Here is a 26,650-nt window from a genome sequence, read left to right as displayed (position 1 = left end):
GGCGGGCGCCTGTAGTCCCAGCTACTCGGGAGGCTGAGGCGGGAGAATGGCGTGAACCCGGGAGGCGGAGCTTGCAGTGAGCCGAGATCCGGCCACTGCACTCCAGCCTGGGCGACAGAGCGAGACTCCGTCTCAAAAAAAAAATAAAAGAAAACAATCCAAGAGAAAAGAAGGCCAAACACTGAGCGGAAGGTCTCTCACGGCCAAGGTTCTACTGACAGCCAATACACTTCTGAAAGAAGGCCAGCCCTCAAGATCAGGGCACGGCCATCACAGCTTCCAGAGACACTTCCAGCCTGCTTGGGTGGTAAAGGCCCTCCCAACATCCCGGAACTCGGCTCCTGGGGACCAAGAGGTCTGTAATCTCAGCACTTTGGGAGGCCGAGGCGGGTGGATCATGAGGTCAGGAGTTCAAGACCAGCCTGGCCAACATGGTGAAACCCGACTCTACTAAAATACAAAAAATTAGCCAGGCGTGGTAATGCACGCCTATAATCCCAGGTTCTCAGGAGGCTGAGGCAGGAGAATTGCTTGAACCTGGGAGGCGGAGGTTGCAGTGAGCCGAGATCACGCCATTACATGCCAGCCTGGGTGACAAGGGGAGGCGCTGTCTCAAAAAATAAAAAAAAAGGGGGGAACATCAGGAGTGGCACCACATGCAGACAACCCAATGACCCCTGGATTCCCGGTGCCTTCCATCAACAAAATACTCCACAACCCCCACAAAGAACGCAGTCAGTCAGTCACAGAGCCCTGCTTAAAACGTGATTCTACTTACACAAAGGTAGTAACAAATGAGAGATTGTTTGAGGAGACACAAATATGGCAAAACTCTACAGGGAAGCAGAGACGTAAGCCGCGGCCACGGCGACAGCCAGGCTGGAGGGAGGGATGAGGTGCGTAGGGGGGCACCCCAGGCCCAGAGCTGAATGGCAGATACACGGCTATTAGTTTTATCCTTCTTTAAAGTTACAACATCATATACACTTTTGCATGTAGGTATCTGACAATAAAAATAAACAATTGCCATCGAAGACCCTGAGGAATAGTAAGAGCAAAAGCCCACACCACGCCTTGTTCTCATGTGAGTTCCTAAGCTGCTGGTGTGGTCTCCACCCTGCTGGCCCTCGGAAAGCCACTGGCACTGGCTTTCTGAAGCCTGTGTCAGAGTCATCGTGCAGGAGACAGTCACACCACGATCAGAACCTGACCTGTGGGCTCCATGGTGACGTAGCAGAGCTACACCCGCAGGATGCCAACCTGCATGGCAGGACGTGCTGCCAGCGCATGGCGATCCTCAGTGCTGGATCCTCCGCGTTGCCTCCACAGCACCCACACGGCCTACGAGGGAACCAGCCAGCCTCCCCGACCCACGACTTAGCATAAAGAAGGCGCACATACCTAGCAATGTTTTTGGGTTGGTGAGGCCCAGCTGCACCACTGGGTTATCCAGGATGGCCTGAAAGAGAGGACTGTCGGGGTCGATGCCCTTGTCCAGCTCCTCCGGAGAGGGCTTCCGGTCCCCCAGCAGCCACTCGCACTGCAAAGCCAAGAGCATCAATGCCACTGTTACCACCTTCAGTGCCTCTGCAAGACGCCACCTTTCTATTGAGCCCCCGAGGCTGATCTCACTGGAAGGGACCCTACCATGAAGACAAGCCCAGTCTGGATTCACTGCTGTGCACATCAGACCAGGCCAGACTGAGAAGGAAGAGCTAGTCTGCTTTTCTCTGCAGACGCTGGCATTGCAGATCACTGACTGCTGCCGCTTCCCCAGCTACCTGGGCCAGCATGGCCCACCCAAAAGTGCTGGAAAAGTAATTAACAAATGTACCAAGTGCCCAGCTTGCCTGTGGTCCTGTTATGGACAGTCAGTAGTGCTGGAGCCATGAGGACACAGGCTCCTCATCTCTGTCTTGGAGGTGTGAGCCACCAACTCCACTGGCATGGGGGATGGTGGGGGGTGTCGGCCACCACAGGGCCCTCCCCAGGCACAGCTCCATCAGCACAGCTGGCACACGGGCACAGGACAGGAATCATTCTTAAAGAGCCAGTTTAACCAGATAAATGGGCTGGGTGTGGTGGCTCATGCATGTAATCCCAGCACTTCGGAAGCCAAAGCAGGAGGATCGATTGAAGCCAGGAATTCAAGATCGGCCTGGGCAACAAAGGAGATCTCACCTCTAAAAAACTAAAATCAATTAGCTGGGCATGGTGGTGTGTGCCTGTGGTCCCAGCTACTCAGGAGGCTGAGGCGGAAGGATCGCTTGAGCCCAGGAGGTCGAGGCTGCAGTGAGTGTGATCACACTGCTGCATTCCAGCCTAGGGGACAGAGTGAGACTCTGATTCCAAAAAAATAAAAAAAAAAAAAAAAAGATAAATGAACAAATTACCCACCCATAAAATAGGTACATATAAGGCACCCTTTTAAAAAGACAAAGCCTAGAATTCTGTATTTTTAAATTTTTTACTGTTTGCGCCATCTATCCTATTGTCTCACTTAAAGAACCACATAGCCGGCTGCATGTGAAAGTAGACAAACACATCGCCTCTACCATGCCCGGGGCACTCATGAGTGAGGCTCCCAGCACTCACCCAGCCTGACACGCACTACAGCCGACACTCACTACAGTCAACAGTCACTCACTACAGCCCAACACTCACCACAGCCTGACATTCACTCACTACAGTCGACACTCACCAGAGCCCAACACTCACCACAGCCCGACACTCACTACAGTCGACACTCACTCACTACAGCCCAACACCACAGCCTGACACTCACTAGTCGACGCTCACTACAGCCCAACACTCACCACAGCCCGACACTCACTCACTACAGTCGACACTCACTCACTACAGCCCAACACTCACCACAGCCCAACACTCACTCACCACAGCCCGACACTCACTCACCACAGCCCAACACTCACCACAGCCTGACACTCACCAGAGCCTGACACTCACCACAGCCCGACACTCACTCACCACAACTGACACTCACCACAGCCTGACACTCACTCACCACAGGACATTCACCACAGCCCGACACTCACTCACTATAGCCTGACACTCACTCACCACAGCCCGACACTCACCACAGCCCGACACTCACTCACCACAGCCTGACACTCACCAGAGCCCGACACTCACTCACCACAGCCTAACATTCACTCACCACAGCCCGACACTCACCACAGCTGACACTCACCACAGCCCGACATTCACCACAGCCCAACACTCACTCACTACAGCCCAACACTCACTCACCACAGCCCAACACTCACCAGAGCCCCAACACTCACCACAGCCCGACACTCACTCACCACAGCCCGACACTCACCAGAGCCCAACACTCACTCACCACAGCCCAACACTCACCACAGCCCAACGCTCACTCACCATAGCCCGACACTCACCACAGCCCAACACTCACTCACCACAGCCCGACACTCACCACAGCCCAACACTCACTCACCACAACCTGACACTCACCATAGCCCAACACTCACCAGAGCCCGACACTCACTCACCACAGCCTGACACTCACCACAGCCGACACTCACCACCACCCGACACTCACTCACCACAGCCCGACACTCACTCACCACAGCCGACCACTCACCACAGCCTGACACTCACCAGAGCCCGACACTCACTCACCACAGCCTAACATTCACTCACCACAGCCCGACACTCACCACAGCTGACACTCACCACAGCCCGACATTCACCACAGCCCAACACTCACTCACTACAGCCCAACACTCACTCACCACAGCCCAACACTCACCAGAGCCCCAACACTCACCACAGCCCGACACTCACTCACCACAGCCCGACACTCACCAGAGCCCAACACTCACTCACCACAGCCCAACACTCACTCACCACAGCCCAACACTCACCACAGCCCAACACTCACTCACCACAGCCTGACACTCACCACAGCCCAACACTCACTCACCACAGCCCGACACTCACCACAGCCCAACACTCACTCACCACAACCTGACACTCACCATAGCCCAACACTCACCAGAGCCCGACACTCACTCACCACAGCCTGACACTCACCACAGCCGACACTCACCACCACCCGACACTCACTCACCACAGCCCGACACTCACTCACCACAGCCGACCACTCACCACAGCCTGACACTCACCAGAGCCCGACACTCACTCACCACAGCCTAACATTCACTCACCACAGCCCGACACTCACCACAGCTGACACTCACCACAGCCCGACATTCACCACAGCCCAACACTCACTCACTACAGCCCAACACTCACTCACCACAGCCCAACACTCACCAGAGCCCCAACACTCCCCACAGCCCGACACTCACTCACCACAGCCCGACACTCACTCACCACAACCCGACACTCACCAGAGCCCAACACTCACTCACCACAGCCCAACACTCACTCACCACAGCCAATACTCACTCACCACAGCCGACACTCACCACAGCTCGACACTCACTCACCACAGCCAATACTCACTCACCACAGCCGACACTCACCACAGTCCGACAATCACTCACCACAGCCCGACACTCACTCACCACAGCTGATACTCACTCACCACAGCCGACACTCACCATAGCCCGACACTCACTCACCACAGCCCAACACTCACTCACCACAGCTGATACTCACTCACCACAGCCGACACTCACCACAGCCCAACACTCACTCACCACAGCCAACACCACAGCCTGACACTCACTCACCACAGCCCGACACTCACTCACCACAGCCTGACACTCCCCACAGCCCAACACTCACTCACGACAGCCCGACACTCACTCACCACAGCCCGACACTCACCGCGGCATTCTGTTGGTTGTTGTTCACTCTGAGGGCGTCTATCACCTCCTTCTCGTCGAATCCCATCTCCATCAGGGAAATGACGGCCTAGAGGACAGCACAGCCGTTAGCTTGCTGGGGGCGGCAGGAGGCCGAGGAACCAGTGCCCTGCATGCAGAGAGGGGGCCCTGCTCCCCGGCACCCTCGCGGGGGGTGCTCCCAACAGCCCTGCGGACACTCTCCGTCCATGTTCTCTTTCCTCACAGCTCTACTGAAACAGATCTTGGTTTTCAGCACCCTAAAGCTGAAGAAGTGAAGAGTATGACTGTAGTTAGCAGAGCCAGGGGGTCAGTGCAGCTCCCAGGCTTGTCTTCAGGGAGCCACAGGTTGTGGGGAGAAGCCACAGGTTATGACAGGTAGAAATGCATCGCTTATGTGGACATGAGGCAGTCAGGCCAACTTCAGACCCCTTCAGGTTTGTCCCAGTGACTGTGTGGATAAGACTGTCTCAGCAGCCACTGCAGGTTTACCCCAGAGGGGCTTGTTACCCAAGAATAAGTGGCATTAGAGAAAGGCCACGTCGGCCGGGCGCGGTGGCTCAAGCCTGTAATCCCAGCACTTTGGGAGGCCGAGATGGGCGGATCACGAGGTCAGGAGATCGAGACCATCCTGGCTAACACGGTGAAACCCCGTCTCTACTAAAAAATACAAAAAACTAGCCGGGCGAGGTGGCGGGCGCCTGTAGTCCCAGCTACTCCGGAGGCTGAGACAGGAGAATGGTGTAAACCCGGGAGGCGGAGCTTGCAGTGAGCTGAGATCCGGCCACTGCACTCCAGCCTGGGCCGCAGAGCGAGACTCCGTCTCAAAAAAAAAAAAAAAAAAAAAAGAGAAAGGCCACGTCAGTAAATGCAATCTCAGTGGAAACAAAAATGTCATTGTAATCCGTGAAAAAAGGTTTTATTCAGATTTTATCTTAGAAAAAAAATCCTAAAACTAATTTTTTAATTTTAATATCGAACAAAACTTAAGCTACAACTAAACATATACTAATTCGTTTTGGGGAAGGACGTACATTTTCTGGTCACAATTCATGTAACAAGATAATACGTCCTTTACTCTGGAGATTTATAACACAATGTTAAAGGGGTCCGTTTTGAAAAAATATAAATAAATAAAATGAAGGCTTCATCAAAATTTCAAGGGCCTCTCCTAATCCCTGAAAGGTCAGATCCCACTCTCTTGAAGCCCCCAGAGTCCTCTCCATCTTTGTCAGTTTTCCGGCCACCATAAGGCCATTAAGTGGAGGGGTGCCGGCCCCACACAGCTCCCAGCACCACCCAGGCTGACTTCATGCAGCACCGCGCCCCACGGACCGTGCATGTCCGCAGCCTGTCTAGCTGGACTGCATTGTCAGATGCTTCCAAGAGAACCTGGCAGAAAAAGACTTGAGCTGGGGTAGAGCTCAGGAAGGATGCTGGCTGGAGCTAAACGGTGTGCATGATCAGCTCAAAAGTCCTGGCCAGGCGCACTGGCTCACGCTTGTAATCCCAGCACTTCGGGAGGCCAGGGCGGGAGGATCACCTGAAGTCAGGAGTTTGAGACCAGCCTGGCCAACATGGGGAAACCCCATCTCTACTAAAAATACAAAAATTAGCTGGGCGTGATGGCACACGCCTGTAATCCCAGCTACTTGGGAGGCTGAGGCAGGAGAATCACTTGAGCTCGGGAAGTGGAGGTTGCAGGGAGCCGAGATCGCACCACTATACTCCAGCCTGGGCAACACAGTGATACTCCATCTCAAAAAAGAAAAAAACTCCGTATCTTCTATTTATGGTCCTTCCTGAGCCACATCCTAACTCCAGGAGCTCCAACAATGAACTTTGGAAGAACCCACCGTACAATATTTTGGTATCAAAGTCACATAGAATATCCTGGAATCTATTGAATTCAAGGACAGGATGCCCTTCTCACTAGCTTCAATAGGAAGCACTCTCCCTCATTTCTACCTCAGCCCAGGAAATGATGCCCCAGTACTGCTGAGGCAACACCTGGCAGCCCCTGCCCTCCCTCCCAGCCCATGGGGGCACAGACTTGCTTATGGACAGCAATGGGAGAGGGGCCTTGCACTCATGGGCTGCAGGACCTCGGGCCCTGTCAGCTCTACCCCCGGCCAGCAGGTATCCTGTCCACCACTGGAAAGGGAGGGGCAGCAGCAAATCTGTTTTGGCCTCAAGTCAGAGCTCTCCAATCCTTTCTCGGTAACGAAGCTAATATCTCGATCCCTACTGGATACTTGCCTGATCTCAAGACTCATACAGAAACCAAAGGGTAGAAGGACTGATAGGCTGGCCCCTCAAGCCTTGACCACCTTGTAACCATTTTCATCAAAGACATTCTATGGAATATTCTGACACAGAGACATGACAGGAGGGAATGACAATGGGGAAGATCTTAGGAAAATGAGCACGTTAAGATTGTTAAGAATGAGCATCTCTATTTAACAAAAAGGCTTAAGGCGGCAAGAAAGAATATGACTAACAACCTCTAAGAGACCGTGTAGCACCACAACACAGGAGAGTGCAAAGTCCAGCCTCAGTGCACAAGGGACCCAGCTGGAGAGTGGCCGCTCCGCCCGACAGGCTTCCAGGATCAGATGTGAACTTGGCTCCCTAGGAGACAAGCACAACGAGACAAACTTTCTGCTAAACCTAGAAATGCTAGATAAAAATAAAACAAAAATGCTTTTAGGCTGGGCACAATGGCTCATGCCTGTAATTCCAGCACTTTGGGAGGCCAGGAGTTCAAGACCAGCCTGGGCAACACAGGGAGATCCCTATCTGTACAAAATTTTGGAAATTAAAACACTAGCCCCATTTGGTGGTGCGTGCCTGTAAGAGCTACTCAGGAGGCTGAAGTAGCATCATTTGAGCCCAGGAGGTCAAGGCTGCAGTAAGCCATGATTGTGCCACCACCCTCTAGCCTGGGTGACAGAGTGAAACTGTCTCAAAAAAAAAAAAAAAAAAAGAGAGAGAGAGAAACTTTTAAATGCATAGCTAAACTCACAAGAAAGGGATATCCACAAGTGATAAAAACCAAGAAGGAAGAGACCAAAAACTAGCTCTATGAAAGGGTGTGTGCAGGGTCTAATGTCCACACACAGACAGAACGTGCGCCTTGGGCCCATGGGAGGTAGACAGTGGGAAATGAGACCCTTACTTAAAACGAGGATGAAAAGATGAGAAGATGGACTAGAAAAGCCTTTGTCTCAATGGGATCTAACTAAACTGAAGAGCTTCTGCACAGCAAAAGAAACGACCATCAAAGTGAACAGACAACCTACAGAAGGGAACATTTTTACAATCTATCCACCTGACAAAGGGCTAATATCCATCATCTACATGGAACAAACAAATTTACAAGAAAAAAACAACCCCATTAAAAACTGGGTAAAGGACATGATCAGACACTTCTCAAAAGAAGACAGTTGGCTGGGCGTGGTGGCTTACTCCTGTAATCCCAGCACTTTGGGAGGCCGAGGCGGGCAGATCACTTGAGGTCAGGAGTTTGAGACCAGCCTGGCCAACATGGTGAAACCCTGTCTCCACTAAAAACACAAAAATTAGCTGGGCGTGGTGGGTGCATGCCTGTAGTCCCAGCTACTTAGAAGGCTGAGGCAGGAAGAATCCAGCCTGGGCAACAGAGCAAGGATCAACATTACTGATCATTAGAGAAATTCAAATCAAAACCGCAATGAGATACCACCTCATGCCAATCAGAATGATGATTATTAAAAAGTCAAGAAACAACAGCCGCTGGTGAAGCTGTGGAGAAACAGGAACGCTTTTACACTGTTGGTGGGAATGTAAATTAGTTTAACCATTGTGGAAGACGCGTGGTGATTCCTCAAAGACCTAGAAACAGAAATACCATCTGACCCCGCAATTCCATTACTAGGTATATACCCAAAGGAATAATAGAAATCATTCTATTATAAAGATACGTGCACACATATGTTCACTGCAGCACTATTCACAATAGCAAAGATACAGAATCAACCCAAATGCCCATGGATAAGAAAAGAAACTGGATAGGCTGGATAAAGAAAATATGGGACATACATACCATGGAATACTATGCAGCCATAAAAAGGAACGAGATCACGTCCTTTGCAGGGTCACGGATAAAGCTGGAAGCCATTGTTCTCAGCAAATTAACACAGGAACAGAAAACCAAGCACCTCATGTTCTCACTCATGAGTGGGAGCTGAACAATGAGAACACATGGACACAGGGAGGGGAACACCACATACTGGGGCCTGCTGGGGACCCGGGGGAGGGAGGGCATCAGGATAAATAGCTAATGCATGCTGGGCTTAATACCTAGGTGATAGGTTGACACGTGCAGCAAACCACCATGGCACATGTTTACCTTTGGAACAAACCTGCACATCCTGCATATGTATCCCAGAACTTAAAATTAAATTAAATGTCAAAAGAAACAAAGAAAAGCATTTGTCTCCATGGGACCCTGTGCAGGGAAGGCCTGAGCTGTGAAGCCGGGGGTTACACTGCAGGACATGAGGGGCAGGGGCCCCACTCATCACCGGCAAAAGCAAACTCAGAATCACCCCAGGTGGGCGTCTACAGCCTGGCCACAGGGAACTCCATGGAAGACATGAGCCCCGCAGGTGAGGCCACAGCACAATGTCACACCTCCCAGGGAAACGATCAGCACCACACGTGAGACAAGAGCATGCAGATGGAAGCCCTGACGGAGCAGATCTGCCGTCTGAGCGTGTCGGAGAAGACAGAAACTTCCAAGGAGGAAGTAAGACCCGAATCAAAGAACAGGAGAGAGAAGGAAGAATGGGGAGATGAGGTGCGGGCGAGGAAGGTCCACACACACAGGTGCAGGGACCTGCAGCCCTGCAGACAGCACCATGGAGGCGGTTGGCCAGCCTGAGCGGCCCCTTGCTCACAGACACCCACCACAGCAGATGACCCTCCCGGTCTCCGAGCAGGACCCCCACCCCACAGAGACGCGGCCGAACAGGGGCGGCTTGTGGACATGAGTGGTCAGCAGGAACTGTAAAATGTTGTTTTTCAAAAGGTGACGAATGTGGCAATAGAGAGGAAACTGGGGTGCCTGGATTCAAGCCAGGATAACTTACAGGGGTGCTCAGAAACTCGGGCCGTGGTCCCCAGGCTCACCACTTCCCAGGCCCGCCTATAAACCCCTTCCCCAGTTTCTCTCTCTCCTGGGACAAGAGCCGGCTCAGCCCAAGGTCAGCCACACAGCCCAGCTTCCTTTCTATGGCACCACCTCAAGGGAAGACACGGCGACTCTGCCTGGCGACAGGTCTAGTAACACATACCCGAGCATCGGCCCGAAACTCCCTTTTCCTCCGGATCTTCTTGAAGATTTCCGTGAGCTCATCTCTGGCCTCCTCCTCCTCGGTGGTGCTGGCTCCTGTGGCAGCCTCAGGGGTGGCTGCAGCGGCCCCCTCAGCCCCTGAGGGAGCTTGGCCTGGAAGAGGCGTGTCTATGGTCGGGTCTTCCGCATGTTCAATGAGCCACTCCATGGCCTGAGGCACCGACATGCTGCAAGGCAAGAGACTCTTTCCAACACCCCCAGGCTAACGGACCGGGGCCTTCGCCTCCTGTCCGTTCCCAAGAGCCTCTGCTATGGTAGTGACTTCTCCAGCATCAGCTGGTGGCCCTTATCATGAGAACCTGAACGAACACAGGTGCCACTGAAGCTCTGGTCCTTGCCTCAGACTACCTTGAGACCCTGGGCAGAAACAGAAGCCTATCTAAGAGAGGCAAGCGGACCCGGAGGTCTCTGCTGGGAGCTTAGGGATGGAGCGCCCCCGGCTGCCCCTGGATCTCGGATTATTCGTTTTAGATCTGAACACAGAAGCACAAAAAGTGACTCACACGGAAATCCTGAGAAGACTGTTAGAGGCCGTGTCCCTGCTACGAACAGGCTTCACCTTGAGTTCTCATACAACGGCCCAAAGAACTGATACAACGACTGTTCTGTCACATTCACCCCAAAAACACTTTGCAGGCACATATTTAAGGTACCTCTTCAAAACCCCACATTAGAAAAGATTCAGTCAAACAAAGAGTTTAGGGTAGGACGTCACCCACGGTGGGAGCCCCACAAGACCAGGCCCCACGTGTCTCTGGCAGGGAAGGAGGTGGCCCCACGCACTGGTTCAGCTGAAGGGCCTTGGTGGCTCTGTTCTCCGGAAAGCCCATCTCCGTGAGCTGCCGCAGGGCAGCCTCGTCCACGCGCTCATCCTCGTCCTCGTCCAGCATCGCTGCGGGGAGATGACAGGGCCATGAAGGCTCCAGCCTCAGGCCCAGGGGCCTTATCTGAGCACAAACATTTGCAGGAATTATCTGTCTGAGCTCTGCCTGCCCGCCCTCAGGCGTATCAGCAGGAGTTGCCGGTGAGGCAGGCCCCAGGCCCTCATCAGCGCTTCCATAAAGCACTGAGGTTCTGGTCCTGCGGGTGTGGAGCTGCAGACGCTCCCCAAGGCAGGCAGTGACCCACGCCTGGAATGCAGCATCAGGGTTGACTCTTACCATTCGCCTTCTTAAACAATTCCACCGCATCTGGGTTCAGTGCTAACAGCTTCTGCGCCACCTCGATGAGAGACACCAGTATCTTCCGGAGTTCTGTCTGGAACTGCAGTGAAAAAAAAGGAGATCAATTCTCTAAATGTCCAGCAAACCTACTCGGACCTATGACTTGCTCCCGTCCTGGAGCTCCGATCCTCAGAGTCGAGATGACACTGCTTTCCTGCAAGACAGCAGGATCAACTGAGGGCAAGGCAGGGGATTGGCAGGGCCAAGGGCCTCCCTGAAGGTGGGAATGAAGCCAGTGGAAAGGGACACGAACGCCTGGTGACAGTCGCTCAGTGCTGGCCTGATATTCAGCCTATGCCCAGTGAGGAAACCGTCAGTCCAGCCAGCGTGGGTGGGGGCAAGCTGAAGACTCTCTCTGGGTTCACTGAAGAGAACAGAATCATCTGAGGCTCCACGCCCACGAGTCTGCCGGCCCCCGGTGGAGGCGTGCCTGCCACACAGCGGTGGCCATCACTGTCCTCCCCAGGCAGGACAAGCTGTGGGATGGAACAGAGACGCCCTCCAGAACAGCTCCTGGCTACAGGGCCTAGAGGTCAGGTGTCAGCTGCCCCTTCTCTCACACGAGTGTGAGCCTTGGTGTGGATACCACACTAGAGAAACACCTCTGAGCTGGACACACACAGGATGGGAGACACACATGCTGGCTGCTGGGGAAAAGTCTCCATGCCCTGGTTGGCACAGAACTCTCTGGAAGAGACTCCAAGAGGTTCATTCCTAAAATGAAACAGGGTTTATGGCAGCGTCCTTAGGTCGGACTGGCATCGGATGAAGTTGGAAGCCAGCCGTCCTCCCACCCCAGCACAGCACGTGCCCCCTGCTGGGGCGTCGACGTGAGCACTGCGAACACTTTTCCTTTTTTTTTTTTTTTTTTTTGAGACGGAGTCTTGCTCTGTCGCCCAGGCTGGAGTGCAGTGGCCGGATCTCAGCTCACTGCAAGCTCCAATTTCTGGGTTTACATCATTCTCCTGCCTCAGCCTCCCGAGTAGCTGGAACTACAGGCGCCCGCCACCACGCCCGGCTAGTTTTTTGTTTTTTTTAGTAGAGACGGGGTTTCACCGTGTTAGCCAGGATGGTCTCGATCTCCTGACCTCGTGATCCGCCCGTCTCGGCCTCCCAAAGTGCTGGGATTACAGGCTTGAGCCACCGCGCCTGGCCACTTTTCTTTTTTAACTGAGAACGTTCTGATCCAAAATAACTCACGGGTTCAGATTTTTTTTTTTTTCCTTGAGACAGAGTTTCGCTCTTGCTACCCAGGTTGGAGTACAATGATGCGATCTCAGCTCACTGCAACTTCTGCCTCCCGGGTTTAAGCGATTTTCCTGTCTCAGCCTCCTGAATAGCTGGGATTACAGGTGCCCACCACTATGCCTGGCTAATTTTTGGTATTTTTAGCAGAGACAGGGTTTCACCATGTTGGCCAGGCTGGTCTCGAACTTCTGACCTCAGGTGATCCACCCGCTTTGGGTTCAGAATTCTATCTAAACATTTTTGCCAAACTCAGGGCCGGACTGACGTTTTCCCAGAGTATCTATCTTTCCAGTCCTGCCTTCAGATGGCTTTCCAACTGTCACTTGGAAATAATTTTTGATTTACAGAAAAAAAGCAAAATAGTGCAGTCCTATAGACCCCCTCACTGACTTCCCCAAATACTCCTAGAGAATCTCCTCTTGCTGCCCCGCCCTGAGGGAACCCCCCACTGCAATCCCCCACACGGGGACCCCACGCGCCCGCCGCCGCTCTGGGCCGACACTTACATCTCTCATGTTGGTCTGCACCGCAGCCCGGTCCATGTTGTAGGAGGGCAGGTTGGCGGTGGCCCGGAGTATGGCCTCTTTATCTGGTGCTTTCTGGTCTTGTTTTTTCTACACAGAAAAGTCATCAGAAAGTCAGACATGAATGTAACAGCACCAAAAGCAAGATGATAAAACTGAATCAGCAGAGCTCTGCCCAGGAAAGACTCCGTCTCCTTTAGGAGCCAGAGGTGTAAACTCCTTGATGAGCTGGGGGAGCCTGGAGAGTTCTGGGCAAGGCCCAGGGACAGCAGACGTGTCCTCAGCATCTGCTCTGCCGTAAATGAGAGTGAAGCGGTAGGTGAGGGGCAGAGCAGGAGCAAGGGTCACAGAACAACAACCACACGGGGGCTGTGGCAGGGCTGGGGCAAGGGAGGCAACTCCAGAAGAACCACCCAGGCTGCAGCTGAGCCCTGAGGCCAAAATCACGAACTCATCTCTGCTTCTTCTGGAAGCTCCTGACGGGCAGTTATGGCAGTAGAAACTCACGAGAACAAAAGTGATGGGAGAGGAACAGAACCAGAAGAGTGATAGCACATTCTCAGAAGACGGCAGAGGATGAGGATGGAGGGATCAGCGGAGCTACGAAGGCTCAGGCCAAGAGCAGAGCATGGACGCAAGACCCTTCCAGCCTCCTAGAACTGCATCAGTGGCAGGGGACGGCGAGTGAGCCTCAGGAGCTAGGACTCCATCCTCCCCCGCCCTGCCCTGCGCTCCCCTGCCATCCAGTCCTGCTGGCAACTCCCAGAGAGCTGGGCTTGAGACCCCGGGCCAGAAGCCCTCGGCTCATGAGAGGGAAAGCGGCACCCCCAGCACCCTCGACAGGGAGACCCAGCAGCAGGGGGGCGGGGCAGACACAGCCATGAGGTGGGAAGGGGCAAAATGGCAGGGTCTGCACCCAAAGGGCAGTGCCCCAGGCAGCCACCCAGTCCCAAGGCACTGCTAACAAGATCCAAGGCCTCTGGAAGGTGGCATTCAGCCACAGACAGCCGGCCAGACGTTTGAGGAAAGCTTCCAGCACAAAAGACAAAAACCCAAATAAAAACAGGAACAGGCTGGGTGCAGCGGCACACGCCTATAGTCCCAGCACTTTGGGAGGCCGAGGAAGGTGGATTACTTGAGGTCAGGAGTTCGAGACCAGCATGGCCAACATGGTGAAACCCCATGTCTAATAAAAATACAAAAATAAGCCGGGTGTGCTGGTGCACGCCTGTAATCCCAGCTACCCGGGAGGCTGAGGCAGGAGAATGGCTTGAACCTGGGAGGTGAGCTGAGATCACACCACTGCACTCAAGCCTGGGTGAGTGACAGCGAGACTCTGAAAACAAAAGAAAAGGAATAACAGAAAGCAGCACAAAGTGAGGAGCCAGCAGGGAAGAGGACAGTGTTTATGAGCCAGGACACATGGCCCGCAGAGGAACACACCAGAACGCTAGAAGACAAATGAGGAGGAGAACCAGCTTAGGAATTTAAATACGTTACAGCCAGATCAAAAAGGCTACAGAATGCTTCTTTAGAAGATAAAGCAAGGGATCCCTCAGAAAACAGGCCTACTGGCCAACTCATAAGGGTTACAGAAAGAGAAAAGAAAACAAGATCAAAAAACCAATTCAGGACATTTTCCAGGACTAAACTTCCCAGAACTCAAACATCTGAATTTCCAGAGTCAATGTGCCAGGCACAGCGAAGAGAAAAAGACCTGCAGCAGAGACACCGTGGAACATCCCAGAACGCTAAAGCACACCAGATGGCAGAAGGTTCTAGAAGGAGCAGAGGAAGGGGGGGGCCTCGGCTGGTGCAGGGAGGAGCGGCTCAGAGCTGCCTCATGTACTGCACACAGCAGTGCCCCCTCCACAGCTCCTGCGCTGGAATGTGAGGCCTCAAGGCGGTTTCCCCTCCCGGGCACTAGAGGAAGTCAGGCTCCACCAGACCAAGGGACAGGTCGAGAAGAACAAAACACCTGGTCCTGTGGCAGGCAGAACTCGAGGACGGCGGCACGCTCCCCGTGCCTGACAGTTGCCCGTGCGTGGCTGCAGAGCATGAGCAGGAGGACACATTCCACTCTGGGTCAGGTCACATCACGCGGCACAGCCGACTCTGGGGAAAGAGCATGATCCTTGGTGGGCCTCACCTAATCAGGCAGGTCCTTAAAAGTGACGGGTCTCTTTCTGGAAAGAGAGATTCGACACTTCAGAAATCCCGCTGCTGGCTCTGGAGGAGGACGAGGCTGTGTGGGTAGGAATGCAGGCCATGCCCAGGCCCTGGGAGCAGCCCCCAGCTGGCAACCAGCAAGAAAACGGGTCGGAACTGGACTCTGCCAACCGCCGGAAGACCTTGGAATCAGAATCTTCCCCAGCCTTGGAAAGGACGGCAGCTCTTCAGCACCCTGAACACAGCCCTTCCGCACTCTCATTTCAGCTCGAGACCCTGAGCACAGAAACCAGCTGAACTCACCCAGCCAGACTTCTGCCCTACAGAACCGCAAGCTACAAGCCGAGTACCGTTTTAAGCAGCTACGTGCGTGGCAATTTGTTGGGTGGCAACGGAAAACTCGCATAGACTTAGCAAACTCTACCATAGGAGAGAGGCAGGAAAGCCAGGCTGTGCAGCAGGCCTGGAAGGCAGCGACTCAGACACATGCACAGGCCAGAGGGATCTGGAGGGACAGCCCCAGGAGAAAGGGAACGCCCCGGCGACCTAACATCTGTGACCATGTTTCCAGAAGCTTTATCAGCTCTGTGGAAGAGCATGAAAAAATCAGCGATAAGCCTATAAGAAACTCAACAAGCAAACGAAAGGAAGAGGCAAGTATTAATTCCAGGAAAAACAAAGTTGTGTGAGAAGGATGGATAATCTTAATCTATTTTGCTCACAGTTGAAAACTACACTTCAATTATAATAGTAATGAAAACCCTGAGATCTTCAACCAGCATTATGATCTAACCCTCAAGGGAGGAGAGAGGGCGGCACTACAGCTTCTCCATTAAGAAGTCAATAGAGACTAAAGTTGGTCATTCAATGAATAAGAATATACACATATTATTTAGAAATCAGGAAGAGAATTGTTAAAGATAACAAGAGTTGGCCGGGCGCGGTGGCTCACACCTGTAATCTCAGCACTTTGGGAGGCCGAGGCGGGCGGATCATGAGGTCAGGAGATGGAGACCATCCTGGCGAACACGGTGAAACACCGTCTCTACTAAAAACACAAAAAAATTAGCCCGGCGTGGTGGTGGGCACCTGTAGTCCCAGCTTCTTGGGAGGCTGAGGCAAGAGAATCACTTGAATCTGGGAGGTAGAGGTTGCAGTGAGCGGAGATCGCGCCACTGCACTCCAGCCTGAGAGACAGAGCGAGACTCTGTCTCAAAAAAAAAAAAAAAAAAAAAAAAAAAACCAAGAGTTATGAGTGGTTGGGCCAGGCGTGGTGGCTTACGTCTGTAATCCCAACACTTTGGGAGGCCAAGGTGGAACAGACCACCTGAGCCCAGGAGTTCAAGACCAGCCTGGGCAACGTGGCGAGACCCTATGTCTAAAAAAAAAATACAAAAATTAGTAAAGTGTGGTGGCACACACCTATAGTCCCAGTTGCTTTACTCCTGGGGCTGAGGGAGAAGGATCACTTAAGCTCAGGAGGCAGGAGTTGCAGTGAGGCGAGATCATACCACACACTCCAGCCTGATGCGCACTGCCTGGCTTGTGCCAACACGCCCAGCTAATTTTTTATGTTTTTTGTAGAGACAGGGTTTCATCATGCGGCCCAGGCTGGTCTCAAATTCCTGGGTTCAAGTGATCCTCCCACCTCAGCCTCCCAAAGTGCTGCGACTATAGGCGTGGGCCACTGCACCCAGCCAAGACTACTAATTTTTATTAAAAGATTTGTAGTATTATTTGACCTTTTAAAAACATACGTCACTTTGACTTAAAAATTAATTCATAAATACAAAAATTAGCTGGGTATGGTGGCACACACCTGTGGTCCCAGCTACTCAGGAGGCTGAGGCAGGAGGACTGCTTAAGCCCAGGTCAAGGTTGCAGTGAGTTATGATTGTACCACTGCACTGTGGCCTAGGCAACAGAGTGAGATCCTGTCTCTGAAACAAAAACAAAAACTAAATTAATTTAGGCCAGGCGTGATGACTCATGCCTGTAATCCTAGCACTTTGGGAGGCCAAGGCAGGTGGATCACCTGAGATCAGGCGTTCGAGACTAGCCTGGCCAACATGGTGAAACCCCGTTTCTTGTAAAAATACAAAAATACAAAAAAAATTAGCCGGGCGTGGTGGCACGCATCTGTAATTCCAGCTACTCAGGAGGCTGAGGCAGGAGAATCATTTGAACCTGGAGGACGGAAGTTGCAGTGAGCTGAGATCGCACCACTGCACTTTAGCTTGGGTAACAAGAGCGAAACTCCGTCTCAAAAATAATAATAATAATAAATTCATAAAAATATGAATTGACATCTTACAATGTTTCAGTTTGCAAATATTTAAAGAGAAAAGGTAAGTTCCTCAAGTTAGCTCCAAGCTACCCATCCAAGGGGCTGTGGGGCAACGGGTATACTGTCAGACCCATCTGTTTATATTAGTTACAGGCCTGGAAGTCTGAACACCAACAGTCAAACTGTAATCTGAGAACTGTGAATGCTGCCTGCAGCAGTTCCCAGAAACAGGCCTGACTCAGGGACAGGCGGAGGCAGGCCCAGATCTGTCCACTACAGATGGGTGGGGCGGCAGCCTGTGTGTCACTCACGCGTGGCTAGGTGTGGCTGAAGATAAGGAGGGGACCCAAGCCCAGGGCGCTCTTCCTGGGGACCCATGGTCCCAGAGAAACCCAAAAATAGCTTCTGCACTCCCAGGCACGGACCTAGCCCAAAAGAGTTTGGCCCGCTGCTTCTCTGCGGTGAACACTCTCCTTAGCCTCTCAAAGCATGAGTAAGAAACTCTACCCTTGAGATGAGTAATGCAAAGACAGCAGGGGAAAGTGGCTGCCCTTCTCGCCAGCAGGCTCCACGCTCGGCACGGGTTCGGGCCCTGCTGTGGGGTAGGACATGCCACTTGCAGAACGCATCTTCCTCTGCTCAGTGAGCTTTCCAAAGTGTGAGCTTCTGGGGTAGCCAGCAAAGACCACACTGCACGGTTCTCCTAAGGTACACACGTGAGTGGACGGCGCAGACCATGAGTCAATAATGTGTGTGTGAATGTACACACCAAGGACATCCAGTCCTGTTTTGCAAGAAACAGACAAGACAGGCAGAACTCAGCCCCTCTCAGCATGAAGAGTGTAGGCTGAGTATCCCCCACCTGAAATGCCTGGGACCAGAATTGGTTCGGATTTTGGGTTTTTTCAGATTTGGGAATATTTGCATTCCAAATAATAAACTCAAAAAGCACCAACGAGCACTTCCATTAAGTGTCATTTCGGCATTCAAAAAGTTTCAGACTGCAGTGCATGTGGATTTTTGGATGGGGATGCTGAGCCTGTGCGGTGTGAGGCGGAGCTTGTCGCGAGTGCTCCCTCGCCAGCCACTCTCTGCGTGCGCAGCCCTTATTCCGTGTGGTGGTTGGTTACCAACTTTCCTCTGTTTTTCTGCTTCAGAAGAGGAGGGAACGGGAGCACACACAGGTGAAGGCGGACAGCAGCACGGGAGTGAACTGTCACGCAGGATGTGCCCCTACTCTCCTGTCTGTCTCAAAAAACTCAGAGGCAGGTTTTCTGGGCTGGTCTCGTGAGCAGGGACCAGACTGACATGGACTAAACAAGCTCTGCCAGGAGAGAGAACCCCTTATAACCACATCTACTGTAAATGGCAAATGTGTGGGTTGGTGAACAACTAGTATAGAGAACTTCTTTATAATTCTTTTTAAAAATTTATTTATTTATTTATTTAATTTTGAGATGGAGTCTCACTCTGTCGCCAGGCTGGAGTGCAGTGGCATGATCTCGGCTCACTGCAACCTCTACCTCCCGAGTAGCTGGGACTACAAGTGCCCACCACCATGCCCAGCTAATTTTTTGTATTTTTTTTTTAGTAGAGACGGGGTTTCATGGTGTTGGCCAGGATGGTCTTGATCTCCTGACCTTGTGATCCACCCACCTCGGCCTCCCAAAGTGCTGGGATTACAGGCGTGAGCCGCGGCACCCGGCCATTTTTATGAATCTTTTTCAGTAGAGACAGGGTTTCACCATGTTAGCCAGGATGGTCTCTATTTCCTGACCTGGTGATCTGCCCACCTCGGCCCCCTAAAGTGCTGGGATTACAGGTGTGAGCCACCGCACCTGGCCTATAATTCTTAAATGTAAACTTCTACCAATCAAGGTCCCCAACTGCAAACTTTGAAATTTACCTTTTCTTCTGCTGAAACCTCAGCCATCTTGGGAAGTGGTGATGGAGCACGCTTTGTTATCAATAATAGGACGTCTAGAAAAAACAACATGTATATCCATCACACTGGTTATCGTTTCATATCCACAGAACGGCATAAAGGGTGCTGGATGCCCTGAGAACAGAACAGCAGGGGTTCGGCCAGGCACGGTGGCTCCCATCTGTAATCCTAGCACTTTGGGAGGCCGAGGTGGGCAAATCACCTAAGGTCAGGTGTTCAAGACCAGCCTGGCCAACACAGTGAAACCCCGTCTCTACTAAAAATACAAAAATTAGGCGGGTGTGGTGGCACACACCTGTAATCCCAGCTACTCAGGAGGCTGAGGCAGGAGAATCACTTGAACCCGGGAGGCAGAGGTTGCAGTGAGCTGAGCACCACCGCACTCCAGCCTGGGCGACAGAGCAAGACTTCGTCTTAAAAAGAAAAAAAGAAGAAGAAGAGCAGGGCTTCAGCTGGGTGCAGTGGCTCACTCCTATAATCCCAGCACTCTGACAGGACGAGGCAGGCGGATCACTTGAGCCCAGGAGTCCAAGACCAGACTGGACAACATGGCAAGACCCCATCTTTACAAAAACACAAAAAATAGCTGCACATGGTGGCACATGCCCACAGTCCCAGCTACTTGGGAGACTGAGGTGAGAGGATTGCTTGAGCCCAGGAGGTCACGGCAGCGGTGGGTCTGACTGTGCCTCTGCACTCCAGCCTGGGTGACTGAGCAACACCATGTCTCCAAACAGCAGGGATTCCTTTGGTCTCCCCAAACCAAGGATCTACACCAGCCTTTCCTCCCTTTTTCATGACGTCTGTATGGCTCTAGCTGAGGTACAAGCTCCCAGGCCTGGCACAAAGACCCAGGTGACCCGTGGCCCAGGAGGCGCACACGGCATGGCCCCAATAATTGTGCAACGAATTGCTGACAATCCTGCATAGGGCCCTCATTTTAACTGGCTCAGTTTTGAAAAAGTCTGTAAGGCTGGAGAGTTTACTCTTAACCCGCGGAGGTCAAAACCTGAGATGTGGCTCATCCTCAGCCCACGACGGTGGCCATCCCCCCACTGGCTTGGAGCTTGATGGTCATCTCAGTGGATATCTGTTAGCAAAACTTCCAGGATTTTCAAAACAGCTTACTTCAAGGAATTTCATAATTAAAGGCATTATTTGAATGACATAACCAAAACTGTTGTTAGCTCTTCAAGTGCCTCCAGACACAAAACCATAAGCAATTAAATGGATGTGTGTGTCTAACACTGCACTGGGATGCTGACAACAATCACCACAACGAAGGTGAAACCTGCAGAACCCCTGGAGTCTCTCGCTTTGCTCCGAAACAGAACTAAAAGCAAAATTCATGTTTGGCGTCTCAAATGTCTGCTGCTTGTTCCATTTCAATTTCTGCTGTTTTTCACAGATATTCTATAACGGAACTCTTTTAATAAAGGAAAACAGAATGCTTCTAGTCGATCTCATTTTCGTGCTCGTGTCAAGCTCAGAACACTGACTCCTGTGGGTGGACCACCCCCTCCTGGCTCCGGCGCCCCCAGCAGCGCACGATGCCTGATGCCAACCCGCCCGCCCACAGCAGCCTTACCTTGGTCCTGGATGTTCTCTTCCAGGATGGTCCTGGCATCACTCAGCACCCTCTCTGAGGCAGCGTGGATTAATTTATGATGGGTTATACTTTTGGGATCTTCTAAGCTCCCATGAGCACACTGGGGAAAAATAGATATTTCAAGGTAGAAAATAAGTAAATCGTAATTCTAATAACATAGGACCTGGTATCCCAAGCCACACCTGGAATTTACTGGGTTTCCTTATGAGCTAAGAAATTACACCATAGATGAAACTCAACAATTCCCACTAATAGGAGATGGCAAATGAAGCAGCACAGCGCCAGATCCCCTGGGTCAGTGAGCTCATCCCCAGCCCACAGACTACTCCTGAAGCAAGCTCCCAGCTCTGACATACCACACACCCTACTGACAATTCACAGCCACCAGAATTGCTGCTTTGGTCTAGAAAGATCTGGAAAATAATTTTAAATGAAAAGAGCAGATCCATCGTTTTCTGATGGCCTAAAGATCTACCTACGTTTTGGGCAGTTGTTTTTCTTTCTTCCACAGATGCAAGAAAGGGGCCCAAGAGGCTGCCCAGAAAGAAGCCTGGCTCACAGAGAGCCCGAGATTGGGATAAGAGGAGCACTTGGCATGACTGCTCTTGGCTTGGCCGAGCTCACTAAGCAACAGCCATGCTGCACCCTGAGACTGGGATAAGAGGGGCACTTAGCATGACTGCTCTCGGCTTGGCCCAGCTCACGAAGCAGCAGCCATGCTGCACCCCTGGGCGGCTCGAAGGGGGACCGAGGGGCACACCGTCACCAGGGCCCTGGAAACCCTGCAACACTCACGCAGGGAACGGGAGGCAACACATGGGCAGCAGTGAGGAGATCCCCTCACACACACCACAGCCACCTCTGACCAGTGCTCAGGGGGACCTGGGAAGCCATCTTGACAGCTACTGACTGCAAACTCCAGGAGGAAGTTGGAGCAGACGCTATGACCCCTTCCAACCTGCCATTACGAAGACCTCACAGCCAACTGCTGGCAGGGGTAGATCCTGCTCCTCAATTCAGCCAGCATCCTCTCTGCAAAACAGCGCACAGCTGTCCCTGACTCATGCACATGGCACTGGCTTGCGGGAGTTCTGCTTTCCTTTGGACACGGGGGCTATGCGTGTCGGCTCACCATTTTGTGAAGAACGGCAAACACCAATGGTGCCACGTGATGAAGACCGAGGTCGGCACATGTGCCTGCGTGTTCGTGCCCAAGTCGGCCCAGAGCTCCATGACTCCACCCTATTATCTATCTGTCTCAGCACCATATGGCCCGACACATCACACCACACCACAGCACACCAAACAGTGCCCACCTAAATACCCACCGTTTCCACAGCCTGGCCTGAAAACCCTTCAGAACTCAGAGCTTGGGCGGCGAGAAGGCTGACTATTTTCTTGCTCTTACACATCCCCTGAGGTTAGATGGTAGAATTACCTGAAGATCAGAAAAGGATGAAACCCTCGAGGAGCACTTTCTAAACCTGGTAGCGGGCTCAGCCCGTGGGTCAGGAGCATGGCCCAGCCTGGAGCCGGGCCGGGGCACCACCCCAGGACAGGCCGTCCTCGGACGTCTCAGGTGGCCGGGCAGAGGCCCCGCTGGCAGCTCACTTTCTACCTCCCTTTGCTGCCACAGAGGCTCTGAAACACCCAGTACACACAACTGCTTGCTGGGAAAGAAAATCTAAGCACACACTTCACCTCACAACACTGGCATTTGAAGAGTAACTGGAATTTTCTGTTACTCTCAAGACTGAAAACAGTTTTGAAAAAGGGGCTGTCACTCCTTCACACAAAACTGGCCAGGCTGAGGGGATGTGAGGGGAGACACGGCTACTGGGAAGACACACTCCTGCCATTTACGACAGGGCAGAGAGCCCCTCAAGTGCCTCTGGATTTGACAATGGCTCTGCTCCCTGAAATACTGGGGGTGCTTCTTCATGATCCTAAAGTTTGCAGGCTAGTTCATTTGTCAAGTTCAGAATATACAGACTATGAAATGCAATTTTCCAAGATAATTCTCATACCCATTCCCAAAAAATCTGTAGTCCACATGTCACCAGCACACCACGAACAACATGGAAGCACTAGAACGACCATGTCACTCTGCTTCTTTGTCCTCAGCAGAAGCTGGGGTATGGCGGCAAAAAGGCCCCAACCAAGGCCGCTGGGGGAGGGAGGCCCTCACACCCCCACCCCTCTACATCCTGCTCCTCCCCAGAAGAGCCGTGACTCGGTTTCTGCTTGTTCCTGACGCAATCCGTCATCTGAGGACCCATCTTCATGCGATCTAGGAAACGGAAAATTTAACAGCTTTACTAGTAGGTACTGTGTTCTATTTTGGCAATTTCATAAACTCTTTTTTTTTTTTTAAAGACAGGGTCTCATTCTGTCACCCAGGCTGGAGTGCAGTGGCACAATCTGCATTCATTGCAACCTCCACTTCCCAGGTTCAAGTGATTCTTGTGCCTCAGCCTCCTGAGTAGGTGGGATTACGGGAGTCCGCTACTATGCCAGGCTATTTTTTACATTTTCAGCAGAGAAGGGGTATCGCCATGTTGGCCAGGCTGGAATTTCATGAATGTTTACGACACACACCAAAAACTCTACTGCACCACAGGTGTGATTTTCCTAAACTCATGAACCACCTGTTGCACAAGACGGGTTCCTCTGCCCGCTTCTCCATTCCAGGGCCGTGGAAGCTAGAGACCACCACGGTGATCCCAATTTGCACAAAACAGAAAAGGGAAAGACAACAGCCAGAGTTGTAATCATAAAACCCCTCGATTCAGCAATGCACACCCAGGAGCACAGCGGGGAGAAGCCGACATCATGCCCCTCCAGGTAGAGGGGCAAGAGCAAGGATAAAATCATGCCGGTGTCAGCACGCACTAGGGACCTGGCGAGGAGGAACAAAGCTAAAACACACCAGACCTCACTGCCTACAGCAGGATGACATCCAGGGACTGGCTTCCAGAGAGACATTCAAATACATAACTTGAGGGTTCTCCTTTCTGACTAATGCATTCTAGCCCTGCCTGCAGAACCACGATGGGATGTGGTGGTGGGGAGCCTTTCTGACGCTCAGCTCTGGGGTCCTGAAATTTATGTCGGCTCTTGTGGTGTGGAAATCCCCTGCTAGTCAGATCCTCCACACCTGCGGAGACCGCAGAGTGAAATACAATCTCAGTTTAAAGGAGGATAATGACAAAAAATCCCAAATGATACATCTCAACATCAGATGGAGTAATAAATACCAAGAATATCATAATTAGCATCACATCAGAACTGGCTGCCTAACTGACCCCTGGTGCTCCCGAAATTCATGAGTGACTATGTGTGGATCAAACAGCTCTCATTTCCTATTTCCTTTCATAAAAGAATGTCATGATGGCCATGTGCATCGCGCCCTGAGTGAGTTAAACTAAATGCCGCACCAATGCAGGTGACGTCCCATGTCGGTGCAGTGTGGGGTCCACGGGATATTTTTGTCTATTCCATTAACCCACAAGTTTGTTTTGGTGCCACTCTGAGCCTGGCCCTGGACTTGCGGACATAAACCCAGTCCCAGGAGCTTCTGCATTGGCTCAGGGAGGATACAGCACCTCAGAGAAGTTTGTGGGATTTTTTTTGTCTGTTGTGGTTTTTTTTTGTTTTGAGACAGAGTCTTGCTCTGTCGCCAGGCTGGAGTGCAGGGGCGCAATCTCATCTCACTGCAACCTCCACCTCTCGGGTTCAGGTGATTCCCCTGCCTCAGCCTCCTGAGTAGCTGGGATTACAGGTGCGCGCCACCACGCCTGGCTAATTTTTTTGTATTTTAGTAGAGACGGGGTTTCACCATGTTGGCCAAGATGGTCTCGATCTCCTGACCTCATGATCCGCCCGCCTCGGCCTCCCAAAATGCTGGGATTATAGGTGTGAGCCATCCCCGCCCAGCCCGGAGGTTTTTTAAAACACAAGCAACTAGGCAAGCAACAACGCCTGGCTCCAACAGCCTGGATGCCCATAGAGTTACCGGGGCTGGAGCTTAGTGCTGCCCCGATGGTTTCCAGACGGCGAAATCATGCAGACTGGGCCAGAAGAAAAGCAAGAAAGCAACCAAAACATACCGGCCCTTGAACGCAGGAGGCTCAGCCCCCTCCTTGGTGTGAATCCTGAGGACAGCACCTCCCAGTTGTTCACAGCCAGTGCGTTCCAGACGGGGACTTGCCAAGCCTGCCTCTGACAGTTCCAGAACTTCACAGAACCATGCTCACAAAAGCAACTCGAAAGTACTCTATGCAAGCAGCTGCTGTTGTAAGAACTGAGGTTTATCCTTAGAGACCACACTTAGCTCAAGTCTAAGGCACTCAACCTGTCAACACAGATACGTAACTTATCACATGGAGTCGCGGCTAGAAAGCTGCAGCCTCCTTCAACCTAAATTCTGCCAAGCCCTCAGATCATGTCAAGTATAGACAGGAGGTCGGTCTGACACACAGGCTTCTTAGCTGACCTTACTGAATCCTTTAGAGACTCGAGAACTAGTGCCAAAAATCAGCAACCTAAGGAACTAAATACACAGGACTATTTCAGGTGAATAAACTTTAAAAAGTGTCTCAGCCAGGAGACCCTACTCCTGGGCCTTCCCTCTTGACCAATTTTACCTCTGCAGAAAAGCAGGGGCGCGGGGCCTTGTCCCGCAGCGGCACTATTTCAGGGACTCCAGCTAAGAGGCACCGTGGCCAGCCCGGCTGCGCCAGCCAGGAAAAGAGGTTCAAGCAGCCGGCTCTGCGGGAAAGGGGAAGAGGAAGGAGAAGGGGCCTCTTAATGAAGGAGCCTACGTTAATTCTCAGCTCTCAGAGATGCTGCTGAAAAAAACCTCACCCCAACAGCAAAAAGGTACAACTGCTGGCAAGTCGTCAGGCCCTGCTCCGTCGGCGACTCCACTCTCCAGGCCTCAGTTTCCCGATCTGCCCCTAACTCCCTGCGTAGCTGCAGAGTTAACTAAGAGGCTGGCGTGAAGAGGGCTCGGCCAGGCGGCTGGCACCGGGCGAGCGCTTAGCGACCGGTGTCCGCCGGGCGGCCGGCCAGGCCCGAGACGAGCGTCCAGAGGTGTGGGATCCGAAAGGGGGAGAGTCGGACAACCGGGCAGGAGGCGCTGCCTCCACCCCCGGAGAAGAGGGCCTGGGAGCTGCGGACTGGGCGGCGGACCCCAGGCCGGAGCGGTTCGGGGACTGAGGTGGGGTCCGCAGTCGGAGGCGGCCGGGGCGGGTGTTGGGGCGGGGAAGGGGCCCGGCCTTACGTGCTTGAGGCAGCGCTCCTTGAGCTTCTCCACTGAGGTGTCCTCGGTGCCCTCCTCCAGCCACTCGGCGCCGTCGGACGCGCAGATGTGCAGCCGCAGCACCTTGCCCG

General features: G+C 52.5%; 1 protein-coding gene across 1 annotated transcript in view; it reads right to left on the bottom strand.

The window, feature by feature from the left end:
* The window catches only part of UBAC1 (UBA domain containing 1), a 53,658-nt gene that overhangs the window by 2,471 nt on the left and 24,537 nt on the right, over positions 1-26,650 (bottom strand). Inside the window, exons 7-15 of the mRNA XM_017893003.1 lie at positions 26,541-26,650; positions 21,236-21,356; positions 19,609-19,682; positions 13,229-13,336; positions 11,412-11,514; positions 11,035-11,143; positions 10,193-10,418; positions 4,840-4,926; positions 1,402-1,540 (exon numbers count right to left, since the gene is read on the bottom strand). Of these exons, the coding sequence (XP_017748492.1) occupies positions 1,402-1,540; positions 4,840-4,926; positions 10,193-10,418; positions 11,035-11,143; positions 11,412-11,514; positions 13,229-13,336; positions 19,609-19,682; positions 21,236-21,356; positions 26,541-26,650 (1,077 nt within the window). The remainder of the gene's footprint in view (positions 1-1,401; positions 1,541-4,839; positions 4,927-10,192; positions 10,419-11,034; positions 11,144-11,411; positions 11,515-13,228; positions 13,337-19,608; positions 19,683-21,235; positions 21,357-26,540) is intronic.

This window comes from Rhinopithecus bieti, unplaced genomic scaffold, assembly GCF_001698545.2.
Source record: "Rhinopithecus bieti isolate Rb0 unplaced genomic scaffold, ASM169854v2 scaffold_23276, whole genome shotgun sequence".
NCBI classification, from domain to species: domain Eukaryota; kingdom Metazoa; phylum Chordata; class Mammalia; order Primates; family Cercopithecidae; genus Rhinopithecus; species Rhinopithecus bieti.
This window is presented reverse-complemented; position numbering and strand designations above follow the sequence as displayed.